General features: G+C 39.2%; 1 protein-coding gene and 1 pseudogene across 2 annotated transcripts in view; both read left to right on the top strand.

The window, feature by feature from the left end:
* SCFD1 (sec1 family domain containing 1) overlaps positions 1-3,872 on the top strand; it is a 94,642-nt gene extending 90,770 nt beyond the window's left edge. For both annotated transcript variants that reach the window (XM_019654285.1, XM_019654286.1), the window contains 2 exons: positions 16-84; positions 3,646-3,872. In XM_019654285.1, the coding sequence (XP_019509830.1) occupies positions 16-84; positions 3,646-3,669 (93 nt within the window). In that variant the 3' untranslated portion in view covers positions 3,670-3,872. The remainder of the gene's footprint in view (positions 1-15; positions 85-3,645) is intronic.
* A 3,809-nt stretch (positions 3,873-7,681) lies between these two features.
* Positions 7,682-8,156, top strand: LOC109389055 (eukaryotic translation initiation factor 1 pseudogene; annotated as a pseudogene).
* Positions 8,157-14,630: the final 6,474 nt, after the last annotated feature.

Below are 14,630 nucleotides of genomic sequence, written 5' to 3'. Positions count from 1 at the left end.
TCTGATTTTTTACAGGGGAAACAAGGCAAACACATTTTATATGGCTGCAGTGAACTTTTTAATGCTACACAGTTCATAAAACAGGTATGGTACCTTTTTAGTTTGGTTCTGTTCACATACCCTAAGTTGCTGTTGATATTTTTCAAAAGAGAGCAAGAGAACTATTTATATTCATCTGAACCAGCTAAAACCATAGAGCTATAAGAATGTAAGGTTTTGCATGGACAACTATAAATAAAGCTATGATAAGTAACATTTAATATCCCAAGTCCATGAAAAGGTAAGTTCAGAAAATTTAAACTTCAAGTATGTGGGCCGGCCGAGTGGCTCAGTTGGTTAAGAGCTCACTCAAGAGTGCAAGCTCTGGGCAGCAGCAGTTCGAGTTCTGGCCCAAGCTGAGCTGCCAACAGATGGCAGGATGGCTCAGCTAAATAGATAGGTAGGTAGGTAGGTAGGTAGGTAGGTAGGTAGGTAGGTAGGTAGGTAGATAGATAGATGATAGATTGATAGATAGATGATAGATTGATTGATAGATAGATAGTAAAAGTAAGTAAAATTCAAGTAATGTATGTAATTAAGCAAAATTCAGTTCAGCATTTCCTAACTTCTAAACATGCTGTCACATTCCTGACTATGTCAAGCATATCACAAATTCGGCTGAGAAATAAAGTAACTTTCATGGGTGGTTACTACCAGATGTGCTCAGGTGACACAGTGGAATGACATTCACCTTGAAAGTTAATGACAGCAGTATCTGAGGTGTACAGTCTCTACCTTAGTATTGTTTCCCCCCAGTGTTCTCAGTAACTACATTAATCACATTAACTTTAGCTCTTTGAAGGCCCATCTACCTGGGATGCTCAGTAGGCAGACCGGTAATGTCCTCTCACCTTTGCCTTGGCTGCCACCAAAATCATAACCACCTTGTACTCATTTACAGCAACTGTTCCTAGTATCATTTTCCAGCACAACTTTCACCCCCATTATGTGGTTCTTGTATTTTTTTTACCACCATGTAGTGGCCTAATGGTATTGTGAGAATTTCAGATACACAGAAAAGTTGAAAATTTGCAATGAACACGTGTACACTCCTGTTAACATTTCACTGTACTTTATAAGATACCTACCCATCTACCCATTGTTCATTCTTTTCATCATTCCAACTTTTTTTAAGTAAATTATAGATATCAGTACATTTTTCCCTTAATACTTAGCTATATCTCTGCATTATTTATTTAGCAGTTCCTGTATAGATCACAATATATATACATCTTTAACTGTTTGTAGACTAGAATTAATGTTATGTCACTTGAATTAAATGCAAAAACCTTCAACTGTATAGACCTATTCTCTAAGCATTTATGCTGATTATCATGTTTTATATCTGTGTACATAATTAACCTCATAAGACAGTGGATGATATCATTTGTTCTTCAAATATAAAGAAATGACATCTTTTGCATTTACACAGATGTGATTTCCCAGTACTACTCCATCCCTACTTAGAATAGGTTCTCGTTTTTATCTGTTGACTGAAATCCTTTTCTTAGTATTCAGTGTAGCTCAGGTATGCTAACAGTGAATTCCCTTAATTCTCTTTTATATGAAATGTCCTTATTTCACCTTTATTCTTAAATGATGACTTTGCTGGATAAAGAATTCTGAATTGACAGTTTTTCAATACTTTTAAAGATTATTCTACAATCTTCTTTCTGATAGGAAGTCAGCAATCATTCAGATTGATGTAACTTTATGTGTAATATGTAATTTCTCTTCGGCTGCTTTCAAATTTTGTCTTTATCTTTGATTTCCAGCAGTTTAAATATTATCTATCTTGTGTGACTTTTTGTGTATTATTGTTTGGGGATCACTACGCTTCCAGAATCTATAAGTTTATGTACCTTCACCAAATTTAGGGATTTTTCAGCACCAAATTTAGGGATTTTTCAGCTGTTATTTCTTCAAATATTTTATGCCCAATTTTCTCTTTCTTCCCCTTTTGGGACTCTATTTAAATATATGTTCCACTTTTTATATTGTCCCACAGATCCCTGAATATTCTGTTCATTAGAGTGTACAATTTAAGTTGCTCTGTCCTCAGATTCACTAAGTCTTTACTCTGTTATCCCCCTTCTCCTGTTTGAATAGTATTTACCAATTATGAAATTTTCATTTGAGTTTTTTTATATAGTTGGTATTTCTCTACTGAGATTTCTTATCTTTTCATTGTAAGCATATTTTCCATTATTTCATTGAGGATAGTTGTGATAACTGCTTTTAAAACATTGTCTCTTGGGTCGGCCGAGTGGCTCACTTGGTTAAGAACTCGCTTGAGCTCTGAGCAACAGCTGGTTCAGTTCCCGGCCCAAACTGAGCAGCCACTGAGCTGCCAACAGGTGGCAGGATGGCTCCGCTAAAAAAAATTTTTTTTAAATTAAACCTTGTCTCTTAATTACAACATATGGATCATCTTACTGTCATTCTCCATTGTCTTTCACCTTAGAGAACAGGTCACATTTTCCTGTTTCTTCATATATTAACTAATTTTAAACTCTTTAATATTGTGAATGTTTTAGAAACTGCATTCTGTTTCTCTAAAGAATGTTGAATTGTGGTTTTAGCAGGCAATCAACTTGGTTAGACTCAGATTTCAAATTCTGTCTCTTGAGCAGCAGCTCAAATTTCACTTAATCTCTTTCATTCACAGGTGGTTCAGAATTTCACTATAGATCTAAGAAAAGTCAATAAACCCAGTTGAGGACTCCCTTACCCTGGCTCTGTCCATTCCAGGCTCTCCCCCACACTCCTCTGGTTCTTCAGGCCAGAAAGACTGCAGGTTTCCTGTCAGTGTTAGCTGCCAGTGTAGCACCAGCAAGGACCTTGCCTTCCGGCTAAGACACAGAGCAGGGAACTCAGCCAGTGCCAGTCCCTCCTGCCAGGGGCTGACTGTCCTCCACAACCCACCTGCTTTCAGTTGCCTTCAGGAAGCTAGCTGGTTTTGTATTTTGTCTCAAGGTTATAATTGCTGTCTCTGGAGAACTGGTCCAGCAGGAGTTTACCCAGCCTTCCAAAATGGAAAACTTTTTCATTTTAATGACCTTTTAGAAATATAAAATTAAAATATATGGAGAAGTGAACTGTCAGCAGTGAAGTCCCACAGAACATTTTTCTTTATATTTTCATACCGAGTTATTACTACCGTATTTTGCCATGTATAATGCACACTTTTTTGCCCAAATTTGTGAGGGGAAAAATAAGGATGCGCATTATACATGGGTAGCACTAATTCCGTTTCCCTGAAAGTTTGGGCTAAAAACGTGGGAGCGCATTATACACAGCAAAATAACAGTAATTTCTTCATTCTCAGGGCTTTGTTTTCCATTAGTTGAATTTGTACCCATACTGTTTTACACATTTTTTGCCAATACTGTTTATTGCTTCATGATATTAAAATATCTACAAATCTTAAACATTTGAGTTAGTGGTGAACATGAGTGAAAATTTATTATTCTTCTAGAAATGCAGTGAATGAAATAGGAAGCCTAAATTTTACCATGATGAAAGTGCATTTAGAATGCATATTTGAATGCATGTTTCTTTTGCGATTAATAAAAAGTTATATTTATGATTTTGTTTTGTTTTTAGCTGTCACAACTTGGACAAAAGTAACACAGAAGAATAACATGAGAATCTACTTGTAACTTTGATAAATGTAAAAAGTCCAAAGAGCCAGCCAGATGTTTCCTTCTCTATATCGATGTCCTAACAATGAAACTTAGTTATTTGTTAATTTTTAAGGAAATTCTATACCTAATATTATGTATACTGATTAAAAGAATAAAGCATTTCAGAAATAAATTTTTAACATTGTACATTCTCTCTCCTGTTATGTTTGACAAATGGGAAAGAACTCGAAAGAATGAAAGCTCTGTCTGAATAATGTTGAAATATTAATATATTAATATAATAACTATATTAATATAACTAATGTTATTGAAGCTAGTGAAAGTTTAAGAATATAATACACAAGTGTTACTTGATTGGTTCATGAATTTTCTACATGTATGCATTTTTATTACAAAATCACCTTTCCAGGTTGCCTCTAGATTTTAAATAGAGATTTTTAAAGCTACTTTAATGTCTCTTCTCCCCCTAGCACACCTATGTATATTTTATCACAAAATCCTTTCTTTGTATAACAGCAACAAACACTAACAATATCTAGAATAGACATATACAAAATATTTATCCCATGAAGTTCTAAATAATACGTTAAAAGTGTTAAGTTTGGTTCCAGCGTACCCAGTATGCAGCACCAAGAAGGAATATTAATCATATAACTCAAGGCAACCATAAGATAAAAGCAAGCCAATTGCTCCACAGAAAAAAAATGTTTCTATTATAAAGGCCAGAGAACTTTTTTCCTAATGAGCCTCATCAAGAGAAATCTGTAACATTACAACATCCTGATAATTAGATAAAAGATTCACAGAACTGTTTTTTTGCATTGCTATAACAAATTACCATAGACCAGGGGGCTTAAACAACAAACATATTTCTCACAGTTCTGAAGGCCGGGAAGTCCAGTGTCGGGGGAGGATCCTCTTCCTGGTTTGCAGACAGCCATCTTGTATTTTCACATGGTGGAGACAGAATGCACTCTGGTCCCTTTATCCCTTCTAAGGGCACTAACCCCTTCGTGGCAGCTCCACCCCCACAACCTCATCCAAACCCACTTACATCCCAAAGCACCCACCTCCAAATACCATGACATCAGAGATTGGAGCTTCAACATGTGAATTTGCGGGGAAGACACAATGAGTCAGTCCATAGGACCACGTCATCTGTCCAAGTGGTTCACGCCCAGGTCTTAAAGAGAGAATATTATGCAGAGACAAGGCTCATCAAGGTGATAAGCTACAGGAGATAAAGCAGTGTCCCTCTTTCCTCAATTATGAGATGTCAGACTAATGTTCCTTCAGAAAAACTTGATTAGGTTAAAACTATGTGCAAGGTCTTAAAGGGCCCACACACAGACTCACTCACAAACTCTTGCTCTGGGCTCCAGCACAAAGGCAGCAGCTCAAAAACTGGCAGGCCCTCAGTGTGCCCTGTCATTTTACTAAGCTACCCCAAGCCCGGCACAAGTGGCAACCATTCTCAACTTGCACTGTAACTCCCATCAGGTAGCCTTAAGCCAGGTACAAGTAGCGACCAGTCTTGGCTTAGGAAGTAGCCTCAACTAAGCAGCCACAGACTCTGACCTCAGCTCACATCATGGTGACCACCAAAGGGTCCCAACGCTCGTGGCATCCAGCCTCAATTTGCAGAATAGCTTCTCTCGAGTTACTCCAAGGCCAGTATAAGTGGCAGTCAACCACAAATCGCTTTGTAGTTTCTACCAGAAGGCCCAAAGCTGAGCACAAACGGTGGCTGAATTTGACCTGCACCAGAGCCCCTCCCAAGAAGCCTCAGAACCAGCACATCTGGTGGCCAGCTTCAGACCACACCAGAGCACCACCCAACCAGCTCCACAAATGACACACCCAAAGGGTGGACTCAGCTGGCACTAGAGCCCCACTAAAGTGACTTCTGCATAACAGCTCGTCTGCTATAATCACAGCAAACCCTCATAGCCAGTCAGTCTGAGGCTTAATTCCATCCACTAATGTGCCAACAGCAATCAAGGCTCAACTGCAACAGGAGGGCACACACAAGATACACCCTAGGAGCGCACAGCTCAGGTGAGCAGGTAGACTGCACCACTGAACCCCACAGGACATGACTATATAACACCACTCTGCCAAATCTAGGAGACATAGTAGATCTACCTAATACACAGAAACAAACACAGGGAGGCAGTAAAAATGAGACAAAGAAACATGTCTCAAATGAAAGAACAGCACAAAACTCCAGAAAAAAACTAGACAAAATGGAGACAAGTAATCTACCAGACACAGAGTTCAAAACACTGGTTATAAAGGATGCTCAATGAAGTTAAGAGAAGAATAGATTAACTCAATGAGAACTTCAACAAAGAGACAGGAAACATAAAAATGTAGGTAGCAAACATAAAAAGTCATAAATGAAGAATATGTTAGAGCAGGGGTCGGCAAACTGCAGCTCACGAGCCACATGCAGCTCTTTAGGTACAGACATGTGACTATGAAGTAAAATTGAAAATGAAAATAAAACTATCAGTTTCATTTATAAAATTTTTAAAGGATATTCATATAATGGTGATTGTGTAAAAACATTTATGGCTCTCAAATAATTTTTAAATTGTTGTGAGGGACAGGATTGGCTCTTCCAGGGTAAACTTTTTGAGATGAAATGTACCCAAAGAGCCACATGTGGCTCACGAGCTGCCGTTTGCCGACCGACCCCTGCATTAGAGGGAATCAACAGATTACATGAAGTAGTGGATCAAATCAGCGATGTGGAAGACAAGGGAAAAGAAAACACCCAACCAGAACAGCAAAAAGAAAAAAGAATTTAAAAAAATGAGGATAATTTAAGGGGCCTCTAGGACAACATCCAATGTGTCAACATTTGCATCATAGGGGTACCAGGAGGAGAAGAGAGAAAGTGGTTGAGGACCTATTTGAAAAAAATAATGACAGAAAATGTCCCTAACCTGGCAAAGGAAATAGACAGGAAGTGCAGGGTCCCAAACAAGATGAACGCAGAGTGACCCACACCAAGACACTGTAATTAAAATACCAAAGGTTAAAGACAGAATCTTAAAAGGAGCAAGAGAACTACAAGAGAGGTAACAAGTTATTCTCTTATGGGAATAAGACTGTCAGCTGATTTATCAGCAAAAACTTTGCAGGCCAGAAGGGGTTGGCACAAAACATTCAAAGTGATGAAAAACAACCAAGATTACCCAGCAAAGCTATCATGTAGAATCAAAGGAGAGAGAGAGCTTCCCAGACAAGAAAAAGCTAAAGCTGTTTGTCACCACTAAACCAGTTTTATAAGAAATGTGAAAGGGACTTCTTTAAGAAGAAATGGTCAAAATATGAATTAAAAATATATAGGACTGAAGAAAATTCCCACTGTCAAAGGCAAACACTTAGTAAAAACTGTGCATTGACCAACTATAAAGCTGGCACAAAGGTTAAAAAACAAAAGTAGGAAGATCAAATATAATTACAACAATAAATTAAGGGATACACACAAATACACACAAAAGAAGTTTAAAATGATGAAAAAACAAATGTGGAGGGGTAAAAATTCTATTGATTTTAGAATGTGTTCGAACTTAAGTGATCATTAACTGAAAATATTTAAGACCGCTACAAACATAGCTTGGAATATATGAAGCACATGGTAACCACAAACCCAAAATCTATAAGAAATGCATAGGAATATAAGAATAAAGACAAAGGAATCCAAACATTACAGAAAGTCATCAACATACAAGAGAATAAGGAAGAGAGGACTACAAAAATAACCAGAAAACACTTAAGAAAGTGGCAATAACTACATACCTATCAATAATTACTTTAAAAGTAAATGGATTAAATTCTTCGAACAAAAACCATAGGGTGGGCCCCAATCACCAAGCTGCCGCTGAGGCTTCAGCAGCCTCGCTTCCCAATGTTCCATCACCCATGTCCACCTCCACCCACCACCTTCCACAGGCCATTTTCACCGAGGAAAAGGAATCTATGGTATGCCCGCTATCCACAGCCACTCTTTCAACCCCTTTGCTGATGCAAGTAAGGGTGATGATCTGCCTCCTGCTGGCACTGAGGATTATATCCATATAAGAATTCAACAGAGAAGCAGCAGGAAGACCCTTACTACTGTCCGAGGGATCGCTGATAATTTCAATAAAAAGAAACTAGTAAAGGCATTTAAGAAATTTACCTGCAATGGTACTGTAATTCAGCATCCAGACTATGGAGAAGTAATTCAGCTTCAGGGTGACCAGCACAAGAACATATGCCAGTTCCTCGTAGAGACTGGACTGGCTAAGGGGGACCAGCTGAAGGTTCATGGGTTTTTAAGTGCTTTGGGCTCACTGAAGCTTAAGTGAGGATTTCCTTGCAATGAGTAGAATTTCCCTTCTGTCCCTTGTCACAAGTTTAAAAACCTCACAGCGTGTATAATGTAACCATTTGGGGTCTGCTTTTTACTTGGACTAGTGTAGCTCCTTCATGCAATACACTGAAAAGAACCATGCTGTCTAGTCTTGAAGTCCGTCATTTAAACAAGTCAAGCAGTAGGCACCTGGCAGTGTCCAGCCTGAAACAAAGCAATAATGTGATGTTTCGGCCAAGCACAGAGCCCCAAGATCAAAGACGACTATGTCTGGCCGGAAGGTCCTCAGACCTCCTTCTACAGAATTCTCTGCCCTAAGAGACTGTCACCACCTGAACAGCCTTCTGTGAAGCTGAGAGGAGATAGGATGGGATAAGACAGCAACAGCAGCTGTACCACTAGAGAGAGCCTTAGGTGGTCATAGATCCCCTGGTGTCTCCAACCTGACCTAGTGGGCAGAGCTTAAGGCAGCCACCTTCCCTCAAGTGAGGTGATAGGACACCTGGCTTGCCACCAAGGTCTTTTTGACCAGTCATATCCTAGCTAATCATTGTCCAAACACCAGAATGAGGCCAACTTTCCATCAGAGTTGAACTTTTGACAAGGGAATAAGTTTCAAACTGATATGTCAGTCATGTAGCTAGCTGTAGAGCTTGCAACTTACCAGCAATAGCTGCCCGATGCCATGTGAAGTAAACGGATTTGGGTTTTTCCCCCTTTAGTTTTAATATTCTGTAATATATTTAAACCCTTATTTAAATAAAACTTATTTTCAGAAGAAAAAAAATGACATAGGATGACTGAATGATTAAAAAAGCAAGACCAATACATATGCTGCCTACAAGAGAACCCACTTCAGATTGAAATGACACACCAACTAAAAGTAAAGGGATAGGGAAAGATATCTCATGTGAATGCAAACTACAAAAAAGCTGGAGAAGCAATACTTAGCCAAAAAAGACTGTAAAGAAAGCCAGAGAAGAGCATTTCATAATGACAAAGGGATCAGTCCAACAAGAGGATATAACTTGTAAACATCTACACACCTAATATAGGAGCACCTAAATATATAAAGCAAATATTGATGGACAGAAAGGGAGAGATCAACAGTAATAACACCCCATTAACATCAAGGCACAAAATCAACACACACAGTGGGCCTTAAGTAACACATTAGACCAGATGGACTTAATTGATATTTTCAGAACATACCATTCAAAAGCTGCAGAATATACAGTCTTTTCAAGTGCACATGGAACATTTTCCAGGATAGAACACATGTTAAGCCACAAAATAAGTCTCAATAAATTTTTTAAAGGTTTTATTGGGGTACTGGGGGAGGGGAACAGCACTGGGGAATCGGGGGAAGGGGAACAGACAAGTTACTGTCCTTTAGTTCTTCAGTCTAGTTTTAGAGGACGTTGCTTCACTGGCCCATGTTGGTATTATCATTGCGCTCTTCTCGGGTGAGACAGATTGGTCGCTGGCCTCTGGACAGCCACTCACAGCGGCTCTTGGCAGCTCACACTAGCTGCTGGCCACTCACGCTGGCTGCTGGCTACACACGGTAGCCTATGGCAACCCACTGCAGCAGGGGCTGCAGCCAATGCCGTCACCAGGGACTCACAGCAACCCAGCTCCAGGTCAAGCTGTTGTTCACCATCTTAGCTGTAGAGGGCAGTGTCACTGGCACCCATGTGGGATCCGAACCGAGGCCCTGCTGCTCAGAGCTGGCGTCCCAAGCCAGCTCTTAACCAATGTGCCACTTGGCCGGCCCAAGTCTCAATAAACTTAAGATTGAAATCATACCCAGCATTTTCTACAATTAGAAGGGTATGAAACTAGAAATCAATTACAGAAAGAAAATTGAAAAACACAAACACATGAAGGCTAATGAACATGCTACTAAATATTGAATGGGTCCACAAGATCAAGGAAAAAGTCAAAAGATACTTTGAGACAAATGAAAACACAATAATGCAAAAATCTATGGGACACAGCCCAAGTAGTTTTAATGGGGAATATCATAGCAATACATGCCTACCTCAAGAAACAAGAAAAATCTCAAATAAACATCTAACCTTGCACCTAAAGAAACAAGAAAAAGAACAACAAAGTCCAAAGTGAGTAGAAGGAAGAAAATAAAGATCAGAGTAATAATAAATGAAATAGCATGTAAAAAAGCAATACAAAAGATCAGTGAAACCAAGAGGTGATTCTTTGAAAAGATAAACAAAATTGATAAACCTTTAACCAGGCTCACCAAGAAAAAAAGAGAGAGAAGACCCAAATAAATAAAACCAGAAATAAAAGGGGAGAAGTAACAACTAACACTACAGAAATACAAAAGATTATAAGAAAAGACTGTGAGAGCTGGCCGAGTGGCACATTGGTTAAGAGTTGGCTTGGGATGCCAGCTCTGAGCAGCAGGGCCCTGATTCAGATCCCACATGAGGGCCAGTGACACTGCCCTCCACAGCTAAGATGGTGAACAACAGCTTGACCTGGAGCTGGGCTGCCGGGAGTCACTAGCAATGGCATAGGCCGCAGCCCCTGCTGTAGTGGGCTGCTGTGAGCTACTGGAGTGGCTGGCAGCCAGCGTGAGCTGCCATCCAATGGCTGACGAGTGACTGCCTCACCTGAGAAGAGCACAATGATAATATCAACATGGTCCAGTGAAGCGACGTCCTCCAAAACTAGACTGAAGAACAAAAGGACAGCAACTTGTCTGTTCTCCTCCCCCAATTCCCCAATAAAATCTTTTTAAAAAAAGAAAAGAAGAAAAAACAATTATATGCCAACAAATTGGACAACCTGGAAGAAATGGATAAATTTTTAGAAACATCATATTCCAAGACTGAATCAGGAAGAAACAGAAAATCTGAACAGATGAATAACTAACAAAAATGATACAGTAATCAGAAACTCCCAACAAACAAAATTCCTGGACTCAACTGTGTCACACATGAAATTCACCAAACATTCAAAGAATTAATACCTATCTTTCTCAAACTATTTCAAAAAAAAGTTGGAAAGGGGAGGCTCCCAAACTCATTTTACAAGGCAAGCATTATCCTGATACCAAAACCAAAGACACTACAAAAAAAAAAAAATTATAGGTCAATATCCCTGATGAATATGGATGCAAAAATCCTTAACAAAATATTAGCAAACCAACTTCATCAATACATTTAAAAGATCACACACCATGATCAAGTGTGATTGAATCCTGGGATGCAAGTTTGGTTCAATATCCACAAATCAATTAACATGATATACCACATAAACAAAATGAAAATTAAAAGCCATGCGATCATATCAATAGATGCAGAAAAAATATTTGACAAAAGTATCTATATATGATAAAAACTCTCAGCAAAGTGGGAATAGAGGGATCATATCTCAACATAATAAAGGCAATATACAACAAACCCATGCTAACATCATAATCAATGGTGAAAAGCTAAAAGTGGTTTCCTTAAGATCAGGAAGAAGACAAGGATGTCCACTTACACCTTTTATTCAACAGCATGGTACTGGCATAAAAAGATACATAAATCAATGGCACAGAATAGACAACCCAGAAATAAACCCATGCCTATATGGTCAATTAATCTATGACAAAAGGCAAGAATGTACATTGAGGTAAAGACAGTCTATTCAATAAATAGTATTGGGAAAACTTCACAGATACATGCAAAAAAAAAAAGAAACTAGATGACTTTCTTACACCATATGCAACAATAAACTCAAAATGAATTAAAGACTTAAATGTAAGACATGAAACCATAAAACTCCTAGAAGAAAACATAGGCAGTAAACTCTGATGTCACTCTAAGCAATATTTTTTTGGATATATGTCTCCCTGAACAAAGGAAACAAGTGAAAAAATAAACAGGACTACATCAAAATAAAAAGTTTCTACACAGCAAAGGAAACCTCAACAAAATGAAAATACAACCTAATGAATGGAAAAAGATTATTTGCCAATGATACATCCAATAAGGGGTTAATATCAAAAATATATAAGGAACTCATACAACTTAACACCAAAAAAAAAACTAAAAATAATAATTAAAAATGGGCAGAGGACCTAGACATTTCTACAAAAAAGACATACAGATGGCCAAAGACATATGAAAAGATGCTCATCATCACTAATCATGAGGGAAATGCAAATTAAAATGAGATTACCACCTCACACCTGTTCAGAATGGCTATCACCAATAATGAACAAACAAGTGCTGGCAAGCATGTAGAGAAAAGGGGACCCTTGTGCACAGGCATTGTAAATTGGTGTAGCCACTATGGAAAACAGTATGGAGGTTCCTCAAACAATTAAAAATAGAGCTACCATATAATCCAGCAATTCCAATTCTGGGTATATATCCAAAGAAACTCAGAACACTAATTTGAAAAGATATGTGCACCCTATGTTCATTGCAGCAACCTAAGTGTCCACCAGTAGACAAATGGATAAGGAAGAGGTGGAATACATATACAATGGACTATTACTTAGCCATAAAAAAGAATGAACTCTTGCCATTTGCAACAACATGGATGGACCTAGAGTATATTATGCTAAATAAAACAAGTCAGAGAACAATATGATTTCACCTATATGTGGAATCTAAAAAACAAAATAAATGAACAAACAAAACAGAAACAAACTCATAGTTACAGAGAACAAATTGATAGTTGCCAGATAAGTGGGGGGTTGGGGAGCTGGGTGAAAAAAGTGACAGGATTAAGAAGTACAAATTGGCAGTTATAAAAATTGTCACAGGGATGTAAAGTACACCATAGAAGATACAGCCAATAATATCGTAATAACTATTATATTTATGGTGTCAGGTGGGTACTAGACTTATCAGGATGATCACTTCATAAGTTATATAAATGTCTAATCACTATGTCGTACACCTGAAACTAATATAATATTGCATGTCAACTATAATTGAAAAATTTTTAAAAATATTTTTATAAAGAAATAATGTCACCAATGAATGTATATAATTTTTTTAAAGCTTCCCTTAAGTTCACATAAAAGAAGGCCATTGCCAAGGTTCTGAGATAACCGTTCCGTGGGACCTATAAAGATGTGGGGCCTTTAAAAAAAGCTCTCCGGGGAAACCGTGGCCCTCTCAAAGCGTCCACAGCTGAACCCCATCTGTCCTGGTTTGGGTTACTCGAAGGCCATCTACAGTATTGCCAGGATCATGGTTGCTGGTATCTTGGGCTGCATAGCTCAGCAAGCCTGTACCAGTACCCCACGCTGGGCTGATTCAGAAACCAGTTTTATCTGTCTCCCCAGGGGTGATTCCCCTCAGAGGAATTGATTACTGCCCTGGGTAGAGGTCAACAGGAAAGGGTTCTGCTCTGCTAGGTGATTCACAAAAGTTACCTCAATTAATCCTGACAACTACGTAATACAGCTCCAACTTTATAGACGGAAACAAAGCTCAGAGGGTCAAGTACCCTGCTCCAAGTCATACCTGGTACGCAGTGGAGCCAAAGACAGAATGGACATCCGTCTGCTCCAAATCTGTTTTCTTTCCACTGCTTGAAATCGCCTGGTTGAGGAAGGAGGAGGCGTGGCGTTCTGCCAAGCCGCTCCTCACTGATCAACCTGAGTCAGTCACTTTACCTCTCTTTTTCCTGCTGCGAGTGATGAGTTGTACAGAATAGGGGCATGCAGCTCACCTGAACCAGCCAGCTCAAGCGTTCAACAAAACCAACACCGTACTAGCGAGCGCACACACACGAACTGGCAGGCTTAGTCACCTGTCTGAGAGAATTTAAGCCGTTTGGCATAAACATGGGAAAGGTCAGCTCACCTGGCATAGATGAGACTCTTCAATGAAAGAAGAGGCAAAAGAAAAAACAAAAATGGGACTGAGAGGAAATTCAAGTCAAAAAAGTTTGCCCTGAAATGGAAGCTTTCATTTCATCACCATCAAGTAATTTTGTACCATGACAAATTGCAAGACAGACTCACATCCTAGTGTAATCAAAATTGTGAATTATCAACTCATGCCCTTAAATTTATAAGTTTTAGATAATATTCAAAAGAACTTGACTCTGGGTGTGAACATTTTAATTCATTTAAATATACCCAGATCAGGGGGCGGCCAAAAGGCTCAGTTGGTTAAGAGCACAAGCTCTGAGCAACAGGGTCGCCGGTTCGATTCCCACATGGGCCAGTGAGTGGCGCCTGAGCTGAGCTGCCAACAGGTGGCAGGTGGCTCAGATGGTGAGAGCACGTGCTCCTAACAACAAGGTTGCCTGTTTGACTCCTGCATGGGATGGTGGGCTACGCCCACCCACAACTAAGATTGAACACAGCATCTTGAGCTGAGCGGCCACAAGCTGCTGATGGGTAGCCTTATGGCTCAGTGGTTAGAGCGTGCATTCTTAGCAACAAGGTTTCTGGTTTAACTCCCGCATGAGCTGAGTGACCACGAGCTGCTGACGGGTGGCCAGATGGCGACTGGACTTGGAGTTGAGCTAGCTGAGCCCTACACAACTAAGACTAAAGTACAACAACTTGGCTGTTCCCCTTCCCCAACTCCCCAGTA

Source organism: Hipposideros armiger, unplaced genomic scaffold (genome assembly GCF_001890085.2).
Source record: "Hipposideros armiger isolate ML-2016 unplaced genomic scaffold, ASM189008v1 scaffold_218, whole genome shotgun sequence".
NCBI classification, from domain to species: domain Eukaryota; kingdom Metazoa; phylum Chordata; class Mammalia; order Chiroptera; family Hipposideridae; genus Hipposideros; species Hipposideros armiger.
Note: the sequence above shows the minus strand (reverse complement) of the source record. Positions and strands in the feature narration are given on the sequence as shown.